Raw genomic sequence first — 10,531 nt, forward strand, 5'->3', positions numbered from 1 at the left:
ATAGGTCTGAGCATCTTAGATTTCATGTTTTTGCTGTTGTTACTTGTGACCTCCTTTGGTTCAATCGCAATAAAGCATTCCATGATGGTCTTTCCTTTAATGCTCGTATTCTTGACAAGCTCATCATAAAAAATTATCATCAACATTGTGATGCTTGGTCCCACAAGTTAAACCCTCAATCGGAAAAGTGGATCCGACCATCTCCTAATTGGCACAAGATCAATTTTGATACTGCTATTCGATACTCTTTCTCAAACCAAGTAGCTATTTGTAGAAATTATAGGGGTCAATCGATCAAGATGAATTCTCATATATAGTCAAAATGTTCTCCTAATAAAGGCGAGGCATTACCTACATAACTTGCTATTTCTCTAGCTTCCTCACTTCGCCTCAATCGTTTCATCCTTGAAGGTGATTCTCAAGTAGTTATCTTTGTTCTTCAGCAGCCAACAATTGTTCAGGATTGGTGTATCACTGATATTATTCGCACTACATTAGACTATATTCCCCTTGATTCATCATGGTTAGCGTAGAAAGTCAATAGAAGTGCAAACTTCGGTACCTGTTATGTGGCACATTGGGCCGCAGCTATATTTAGTTCCAACAGCATTCCCACCTCATCCTTTATCCATCCTTTTCCTGTTCCTCTTGTCAGTGGAATCGATCCACTTAGCACTGTTGCTCTTACTTTAGATCTTTAATTGTTGTAATTTCAATTGGTGCCTTTTGGCATTGGTTTGTTTTGTTCATTTTGTAACGTGTATATATATATAGTCTCGTCAACTTTAAATTGAAACAATCAATCCTTCAAGGTATAGGTATAGTTGCAATATTCCTAACCATAACAATTTTATATGATCTCATGTTTATTTAATTATTTATTTTGGATCATAGGATAGGTATATAAAAGTGAACTTAAGCATGATAGAAACTAGAGAAATTTAATGGGTAGAGACATGCAACTAATTACATAATTTAAAGATTTGATTACTCAAAAAATTTATAGCCATTGTAAATTGTTAGAAAAATATAGTTTACTCACACATACACACATACACACACACACATATATATACACTTTTTTACTTGGGGGGTTAATTATAAAAAACCCTCCCAAAAGATCAAAACTATCAGCTGTTTTTAAAGTTATGCACCCTAAACTATCAAAGAGTGCTAAAAATGTCAATTTGGTCGAAATATTCATATAATGCTCTTGTTACGTGTCATATATTCAATTAAAAAATAAAAAAAATAAACCAATTTAAAAATTAAATTTATAAGTTAAAGAAAAATTATATATATATATATATATATATATGAAGGGGTGGCTTTTGGGACAAATTTTGGCCAATGGGGGTGGCCGAAACCACTCCCAATGGCTTGAAGGTGGCTTGGCCACTACCGTTTGGTCTAGGGGTGATTTGACCATCTCCAAAAGTCAAATCCTAAACTTATATTATTTTTTTTTTCTTCTTTAGCCTTGTGGGGCCAGGCCAAATGGGGGTGGCCGAGGGCCATGGGGTGGTTCGGCCACCCCTATTTTGCTCAAAAGGGTGGCTTGAGAGTCAAGCCACCCTTCCCTTTTCTTTTTTTTTTAAACTTTTAATTTTTTTTTTAATTTTTTTTTTTTTTTCAGTTTTTTATATTTAATTTTTTAATTGAATATATCACACGTGACAAGAGTAGTATAGAAATATTTCGATAAAAAGTGTATTTTTTGTACTCTTTAATAGTTTGGGGGTCATATTTATACATTTGGCAGTTCAGATGGCTATTTTAAAAACGAATAATAGTTTGGGGGTTGTTTTATAATTAACCCTTTTCACTTTTTTATTTGGACAAAGTTTTATTTTAAACTAGTCAATAAAATTGCTCAGGCAACCATCTTTATATTTCCGAACGGTTAAAAAAGAGGGGCAAACAAAAAAAGTAAGAATCCTCTGAATGCCCAAATTCCCAACACCAGACTGCCATAACACTATTTCCTTTCGTTCTTTCTCCGCTATTAGCCTGAAAAATCTCTCCGATATTCATTCAGTTTGCTACAAATCCAAGCACTTAATACACCGTAATTGGTAACACTATTAATAATTTTCTTAAGAGCAACTGAGTTAGGGTTTACGAGTCGCCATGGCCGATTTCCAGACCTCAACTCACCGAAGCAAGTGGATCTTCACTCCTGAACAGCTGGTAGGTCCCTTTCTTGCTATCGCCATTCTGTTTCCGTTTGGTTGTCGAGAAAATGTAGGAAAAGAAAATCAAATAAAGAAAAAGAAACGGCTAAAGAATATTTAAGAGTCGTAGAGTTTGCTTTTGTTTCATAAATATAAAAAATTCAGTTGGATTAAGGTAAAGCAGTTCTACTAGGCAACTTGATTTCCTCAAGCTCTGTTTGGTTTGACGGAAACAAGAAATCCTTTTGGCCACAAAATAAAACCCCGTGTGTGGTTTTGTGTGTGTAATAGAGGTAAATAATTTTGTAAGTTTAGTTTTTTTCTATGTAATTTAATAGTAAGCACTTTTTTTTTTTTTTTTTTTTTTTTTTTTTTTTGTCTATGATATAGGTTGAAAAATACAAAGCCGCTAACCAAAGAGCAATACAAGCATTAGAAAAGGTATGGTATTTTTTTTTCCCGCCTAGTAGTAGATTTCATAATTGTTATGTTAAGATAAATATATCTATCACTGCTGATTGACTAATCTGTACTAAAGTATGGAGCAACGCTTATGGAAGTAGATATTGATGGGTCACTGTCGTATCCTGAACCTCAAACTAATGCAAAAGATACTGGTAAATGCTTTTACGAGAATCACAACTTTTATAGCTTCTCTCATTGTATTGAATGAATGGGTTGATGTGGTTTTTGCTGGGCAAGATTTCTACCTGTTTTTTCATGGTCTCATTCTTTTCATGTTAGCTGACAAGCATTCTCGTCCAAAACCACTTAATATTGAAGAAGAGCAATACATGCGAGTTTTCTATGAGAATAAACTTCAAGAAGTTTGTAACAACTTCCACTTTCCTCATAAAATCCAGGTATTTGTTTCTTTCTTTCCATAATGAATATGAAAATAAAGGTAATGTTGGGGTTTTCGGTCAACTTTCTGGAATTGGTTCATGTTTTGCAGGCAACAGCTCTTATATATTTCAAAAGGTTTTATCTTCAATGGTCAGTCATGGAACATCATCCAAAAAACATTATGTAAGATTGCTTGTAAATCTATTTTGCATATCTTTGTTGAAGTTTCCCAATAGTCTCAAGACCCAGTATCCACCACAGAAGTTTGAATCTGCATTGCATCAAAGTATCATAAAAGTTCATGAGGAAATTATTAGAAAATTCTTTTGGAAATAGTAGGAAATTGGCACTATTGGAATTGCTTGGCATATCAAATTGTTGGTGGATCGTACTCAATTTTGATAATGTTTATGAAGTTACTTCCTCTTGCACAGGTTAACTTGCATTTATGGGGCTTGTAAGATAGAAGAAAATCATGTTTCAGCTGAGGAGCTCGGTAAGGGGATCTCGCAGGATCATCAATTGATTCTCAATAATGAGATGATAGTTTATCAGGCATGGATGTGCCGTGCATATTATTATTGTTCTCTATTTTTTTTGTTTTTTCTTTGTCTCCCTATATACCTTTACTTTGCAAAAGTTTAGAACTTTATCTTACTCCTTTGTTTTTGCAGAGTTTAGAATTTGATCTTATTGTTTATGCACCCTATCGCTCAATTGATGCTTTTGTCAATGATATGGAGGTAAGCATGATTAATCCACTTCTGATGAAGATTTTTTGTTTCCGATTTGTACAAGAAAGCTCATTTGTTTGTGACTCTGTGTGTGTTTTAATATTTTTTGGCACAATTCCTTAATTCTCTTTTTGGTCTTGCTGCGATGTTACAATATATATATATATATATTTTTTTTTGCATATTTTGTGTTGCAATTGGTGGCAATTGGTTTTGGTTCCTAGGAATTCTGCCAAGCAAAAGATGACCAGCTTCATATGCTGAAGGTAAACTTTGTGTATCCTATATAATCTTTTTAACTGAATAGTCTATTAATACTTGTTGCTCTCTGATCCTTGAACTCTTGATTACTTGACTTCCTATGTTATACATGCTTAAGTTGAAACTTGAAAAAGTCTTCATAAAACTGATGTTTAAATTAGATGTTTTGAAATAGCTAGCAGTTGAGCATACACAGCATCTTAGTGCATGATTACCATTTTAGAGTAATTAATAAGTAATTTGATTAATTGTTCAGATCTTAGTGCATGATTACCATTTTAGAGTAATTAATAAGTAATTTGATTAATTGTTCAGTATTTCCTGTGGAGCAAATATTGTTCAAGCACTCTAATTGTTGTAGATAATGCTTCTTCTGCTTGCTAAGGGATGCCTACATAGAGGTTCAATTGCCTTTTCCTCCAATTTATTTATGCCTCTGGTGCTTTAATGTCTCATAGGCTTTACATGAAACTGCAAGAATGGAAGTTGATAAAATCATGCTTACTGAAGCACCACTTCTATTCCCTCCTGGACAGGTACTCTATGACATCTTCTTGTAGATAATGCTTCATGATCTTGTAATCTATTCGTTAATTAGAATCCTGACATTTCTTACTATTTATATGATGCAGTTGGCATTGGCTGCTTTGCGTGGTTCGAATGAGGTGCACAGAGTTCTTGACTTTGAGAGGTTTTAAACTGCTTTGGAGTTTCCTCAAGATTATGACTAATGTTTTTGCAACATTTCTTTTGTATGTAGTTGACTAACTGTGTTTGTATTTGGTTTCCAAACGGTGATTGCACACTAACAAACAAATCAGCTAGGGAGGAAAGGGACTGGGGTTACAAATCTTGTTGTTGGCATAAAAAAGGAAAAAGAAGAAAAAAAACACTTCTTGTCTATAATAATGAGTCAGTGTTCAACTTGCTTCTTTGCAGATACCTGAGGAGCATTCTCTCTCGTCAGAGTTCTGCACATTCCATTTCAGAGCTCATTGAATCTCTAAATGCAATAGATTCCTGGGTACAAATTTATCATACTAATCGCAACTTGAATATAAGTTTGATGATTCCTGTAACATACTTTGTTGATAGCGATACTGGTGGGCATGGAATGATTCTGTGCTAGGAATGGATGCAATTCAATATTAGATAGAGAATTGTGGTCGTATTCAGTTACATTTACCATTCTTCTTGTCTTGTGGCAGGTAAGGAGGTATAAGTTCCCTTCAGAAAAAGATTTGAAGCACATCAACCGGAAGCTGAAATCTTGTTGGGGTCTTAGCTCGCATGACGAGTACTTTCTAATACTCTTCATAAAGAAATAACAAATATTTGTCCAATGCTCCTGGTTTGTTCTTTTTGTACCAATAACCCAAATTTCACTGCTTGGCAGGGGTAAGAAACGGGAGAAGAAATCAAAACACAAGTCAAAGAAGAGTTCAAATGAAACACAAAACATGCAATCGTATGTTCTGCACTGTTTGATTAATCTTTTAATTTGATTTTATTTCGAGTCTGTCAGTGTGAAACCTTTTTAATTCGTAGTTATAGTGACTTTACTTTCTCTGGTTTCAGGTAATGTATCTTGGTATCTCACCATGAAGCTGGCTCATTTCAGAGTCCTCGAGCAAGAATAGGTGCATTTTGAAGTGAAATTTCTTACCTATTCTGTAATCAGTATTCTATTTTTCTCATTTATGGCCATTGTTTTGTTCTGAAACCAATTAATTAAATTTTGTTTAGCATCAAAATATATCATGGGTAAACCTTTATATATACTATTATACCATGACCGAGCACTGTACCGTTGCCACAGTTTGATCTCCATTATACCATGACCGAGCACTTGGGGAGATCTATAATTATTATATCATTATAGGACAGTTTTCCTCCAAACTAGGTTGGAGGAACCTCCTCCAAACATGGTCCATAAAAATATTATGCGTCATTTTACACGTGAGAAGTATATGCTTTTTTTAATTGCAATGGCAAAGTTGGAAGAGCAAATGCGTTTTTAATAAAATTCTTTCAACTTTGTCCTTCAAATTAAAAAAAAGTATGTGTATCTCACATGTAAAGAAACACATGGCATTTTTATATACTGGATTGGAAGAAGTTATGGTTTAGAGGAAATCTTTGTCCATCATTATACATAATATATGCGTACATATTTCAATGATCACTTCATTTGTTAGAACTTAGCTCGTAATAGAGCATAATATCATAAGAGTAAGGCTATGCTGACATAATATTGTCAATCTACCCTTAAATCAGTTATCGTTAACAAAAAAAAAAAATTAAATGGTGAATTGGCATATGCCATATCAGAATAGTGGAATAGCGTTGTGATATATAATATTACTCTTATCATAATAAACTTTCTTTGCTAATTTCACAAAGCCGTGTGTAAGTAATATTGAATTTTGAAAATAATTCTAGCATGTATAAGTAGAAGCTGTTAACTCCCTTGTAACCCTTCTCTCATTTGAATAAAAAAAAGAAAGAAAAAAAAGAGAAAGAATTTGAATCTGTTAACATTATGGAATCAGTTTATGATACAACCTTAAATTTCCTAAAACTGCGAAAGCAATGTCAGTTTCATGGTGGCCGTATGTCAATCCCATCAAAATGTTAATTTCGCCCATTAGATAATCATAAAAAATTGCAAAAAAAAATGGCCTTTTTGAAAGTCACTAAGAGTGGCTGGCATAAGATCCATACTACTCCCAATATTTCTCTCGTTCTCCTCTCTCTATCTTAAGAGGTAAAATCTTCGTTTGAGAGGGGAGAGAGAGGGAAATTGGGAGGATATAAGGGCATTCACGTTGGTTAGTCAAAATAGTAAAAAAAAAATAAAATTATTTTAGCTAGGCTTATAGCAAAAATTAGCAAAAGAAGAGCCTCATCAGGCTAGTTATTTTGGCCAAGGAATTAGCTGCTAATTTGTTGAGCACCGTAACTTTAAAAAAAAAATAAATACATATATTCTCTCTTGTTTAATACATAAGATTTTTTGCAGACACCGAATGTTTCACTTGCATCGGTGATTGGACAACTAATTTTTTTTTTTTTTTTTTGGGTCAGGTAAATTTCATAAGTGGTCTCTCACAATTATTTGTCTGAATCGTAAATTAGTCCAATAAAGATGGTGTTATTTATTAGTAACCTACATTAAAACCTATCAAGATTGTGATCGATAGATAAAAGGATAAAAGTACCGCTTGTTAAAATGTATATAAGAGACGCTATAGTATTTTTCAAAAAAAAAAAAAAAGAAAAAAGAAGAGGAAAAGAGACGTTATAGTAAAAAAGTAACAGAAAAGGGGTTTTTTTTTTTTTTTTTTCTTTAAAATTTTTTGTCAGCCCGGCAGGGGAAAACAAAAGAAAGAAAAAAGGCAATAAAAGTTTTGGCACGGAGCACATTGGAGAAGTACAGAACGGATTAGAACGACGCCGTTACAATCTTCTTCTTAAACCCAGGAAGCACCAACGAAGAACTTGAAGAAGCGAAGAGCTTAAATGGCGTGCTTGCTCTCCATAAGCTTTTCCACGCCTCTCCGTACTACACCAATCCTACTCCAGGTATTTCCCTTTTAGTAGCAAGCCTCTCATTCAAACCCTTAAGTTTTTATTAAAATGTTCCTCTCCAAACCCCTGTTTGGTTGCTGAGAAAAATGTCAGAAAACTATTCAATGTCTAGGAGACAAGGACACGAAAAGATCCACATACACCCCCCAAAAAAAAAGATAGAGTGGAACTCCACCCAAGCGACCTAATTACAGCTACTGTAATTTACTTAGTTGGCTTCCTTTTTTTTTTTTTTTTTTTTAATATATATATATATATATATATATATATATATATATATATATATCCCTTTTTAGAAGCATACTCTCTGAGAAAATATAGAAGATGGAGACATGGGAAATGAGAAAAAAGCCATTTAATTAAATCTTAAATATGAAGGGCACTTAGTCTTGGACAAGTATATTTGTCATTGCTTACCCTTAACAGCAAATACAACGAGGCTGATAATTGAACCATGAGCATGATAAATCAAAAGAATTAAGCTTCATAGTCCCCCTGACCCAGACTGTTTCATGGGACATTTTGTTTTTTAAAGCTGGTGGTGGATTACAAACTTTTGGACCTTTACTGGATCACAGAAAAACCTGAGTTTTGTGTTATTACTAATTAATGGTAGGGGAACTATCTAGAAATATTTATGCTTTGTCAATCAGATCTTGTGTGCAACAGTTAGTTGTTATTGGTCTTTGTATGTTTGAGTGCTGTTTGCTACTATGCGTAACTGATTGTGTAAATGATTCTTTTTCTATCAAACACTTGGATCACCTTCTTGGCAGCCACTGGTGCTGGGTAACTAACCAGGGATTGCATCTAATTCATGACTCATTGCCTTTTGTAATGGCTTAAATCTATTGTTTTTTCCTTATTTAATTCTTTAACCTTTTGTTGATGGCGGCTGACATAATGGCTTATAAAGATTGCTCAGTCACCAAAAGTTGGTTTCCTGTATCGCTAGATTGATTATTAGTCAATTATCAAAATTTGGTGTTTTGTATCACCAGTTTGATTTATCCTAAGTATGGGGTTTCCCTTTACGCTGTCGTTCAAGTTTTATCAATTAAAGTGTAGAACCATGTCCTAACAGTTCTCAATTTTCAAAAAGTTCTGCTTAATATTGTTGCTTACACATATGCTTTGCTTGATGTTTTATTAATGGCACAATGTGTGTCTGGTATTTTATGCTGATTGTTGGGATTTGTATCCAGGAGGTACATCTGAGAAAATTATCTCTAAATAGACTCTTAAGCCAAGCAAATGCCAGAACAGGTTTTCTTTCTCTATCCCCTTGCTCATGTATTGTTTATGCAACCTGTTTGCATTATTTAACGCGCACATGATCGCGACTTGCTTTTGATTTTTATCCTGGCTGAACTGTAGTCCAGCACTCACCTTTGTTCTTGGAAACTGTATACATTTGAAAGAAAAAGAGGATTATCATTAGTTTTTACTTTAAAATTCAGCTACCCTATGAGTGAATTAGCTCATGGTTTACCACTTCAAATCATAAAAAGCTTGAACCCAGGCATTTTGGTGGAGGCATAAAGGTTTTATCTTCATGCTTTTACTTGCTGATTCTGTCACCGTGGAAGTAAGTTTAACTCTCAGAATTTACAATAGTAATTTACCAAAGTTGATACTGTGAGTGAACCGTACTTTACTTAAAAGTATTAGGTTGCTGTATAACTTGGATTTTAACTGTAATCATCTTCTTGTTTGAATTAATTCAAATTGGCTGCTTAAAGCCAGAACCAGGCTTATCTCTCGTTGGATGTACCCAACCTAAACCCTGGTTAGGATCAATTCGTTGGTTTAGAGTTGAAAGTGTAATTTGTTTTCCTATAATCTGCATCTATCTTTTTTATTTTTTTAGTGCCTTGATAGAAGCGTCCATTACTAAGACATGAACATGGAAAATTTGTTACACTTAATAAAATGGAAGAAGGTGAATATCTTGTGAAGATAATTTTGATATGTGCATCGATCTATTAAGCATAATAAGATCCAGCTTAGGTCAGATTAAACTGTCTAAATTTTTGGGACGTTTTCAGTTCAAGCCCCCACATCAGGGCTAGAAACTCAGGGAAGTTCCTTCTAATTAATTCAAAAGCAAGTGCTTATCTTCATTGAATGAGTTTCTGTGAAGCAAAAAAAAAAAGAAACTTGCAATCACAATGAATAACAGATCAGAAGGGTATTGTGTTATTGGTAGGAGGACCGATATCAAGTTCCAAAAATAGCAAAATGGATTGATTGTAGAGGATTTCATGTTACATAGAACATTTGAACAACCTCGTTTGTGCTCGTCTTTTTAAGCTGATAGTGTGAATTACTTTTGCAGCACCAACGTTTCTTGCCATCTGCAATATTGCTAATAAAGGCATATTTTCAATGAACCGGATCTATCGACATCACTTTTTGACACCCACGAGAGGTCGTTCTGAAATTGATTCTTGCCCTTGGAATGTAGGTTCTTGTGCCAATTATATGGTAATAGCTGGTTATTGGGTGGGACCTGATCTTGATGATGGTTGGGGATTTGTTGAAGCTTTTATCTATCAAATTACTTGATTTTTGGCTTATTTTACTTACCTAATTACTAGATATATGGATGTTGAATATATATGGGTGGAACATGGGGCCATGATCCATGCCAAATTGTTTTGCTCATGGGAAGATTGTGGTCCAAGCAGAAGTAGAAACATCTCTTTATAAAACATCCAAATAGCATTAGCAAATATTTACAAACGCCGCTGATTATAGGAAAAGGAGGTGTTAGGATACTTGGTGGCCCGATCTTTTGTAAAGAGTAGGAGCAAAGCTTCAAGGACAAAGAATCTTTACCGAGTTCCCTTGTTCTTTGAGTTTTTGGGAAAGACTTTCATCTTATTATATTGAAAAACAGTACACATATATGTTCTCCTTAAA

The 10,531-nt window shown here is 34.0% G+C and overlaps 2 protein-coding genes across 2 annotated transcripts; both read left to right on the top strand.

Moving 5' to 3' along the window:
• The first annotated feature begins 1,890 nt into the window (after positions 1-1,890).
• LOC133852734 (cyclin-H1-1) lies at positions 1,891-5,807 on the top strand. The gene is made up of 14 exons (XM_062289485.1): positions 1,891-2,190; positions 2,565-2,615; positions 2,713-2,791; positions 2,919-3,037; positions 3,130-3,203; positions 3,455-3,575; positions 3,695-3,763; positions 3,979-4,020; positions 4,474-4,551; positions 4,648-4,706; positions 4,955-5,039; positions 5,224-5,312; positions 5,412-5,483; positions 5,594-5,807. Exons 1-14 carry the CDS (start codon positions 2,131-2,133, stop codon positions 5,595-5,597), a joined length of 1,002 nt encoding a protein of 333 aa, XP_062145469.1. The 5' UTR covers positions 1,891-2,130; the 3' UTR covers positions 5,598-5,807.
• Positions 5,808-7,407: 1,600 nt separating this feature from the next.
• On the top strand, positions 7,408-10,531 carry LOC133852735 (uncharacterized). The gene is made up of 3 exons (XM_062289486.1): positions 7,408-7,600; positions 8,812-8,872; positions 9,945-10,531. Exons 1-3 carry the CDS (start codon positions 7,538-7,540, stop codon positions 10,172-10,174), a joined length of 354 nt encoding a protein of 117 aa, XP_062145470.1. The 5' UTR covers positions 7,408-7,537; the 3' UTR covers positions 10,175-10,531.

This window comes from Alnus glutinosa, chromosome 12 (assembly GCF_958979055.1).
Source record: "Alnus glutinosa chromosome 12, dhAlnGlut1.1, whole genome shotgun sequence".
NCBI classification, from domain to species: domain Eukaryota; kingdom Viridiplantae; phylum Streptophyta; class Magnoliopsida; order Fagales; family Betulaceae; genus Alnus; species Alnus glutinosa.

Bases quoted from the DNA above. Each gene is read 5' to 3' on its own strand.
- LOC133852734 (XM_062289485.1), top strand. From the start codon at position 2,131: ATGGCCGATTTCCAGACCTCAACTCACCGAAGCAAGTGGATCTTCACT. The intron at 3,038-3,129 runs GTATTTGTTTCT...CATGTTTTGCAG, and splicing joins ACTTTCCTCATAAAATCCAG to GCAACAGCTCTTATATATTT. The intron at 3,204-3,454 runs GTAAGATTGCTT...CCTCTTGCACAG, and splicing joins CATCATCCAAAAAACATTAT to GTTAACTTGCATTTATGGGG.
- LOC133852735 (XM_062289486.1), top strand. From the start codon at position 7,538: ATGGCGTGCTTGCTCTCCATAAGCTTTTCCACGCCTCTCCGTACTACA. The intron at 7,601-8,811 runs GTATTTCCCTTT...ATTTGTATCCAG, and splicing joins CTACACCAATCCTACTCCAG to GAGGTACATCTGAGAAAATT. The intron at 8,873-9,944 runs GTTTTCTTTCTC...TTACTTTTGCAG, and splicing joins CCAAGCAAATGCCAGAACAG to CACCAACGTTTCTTGCCATC.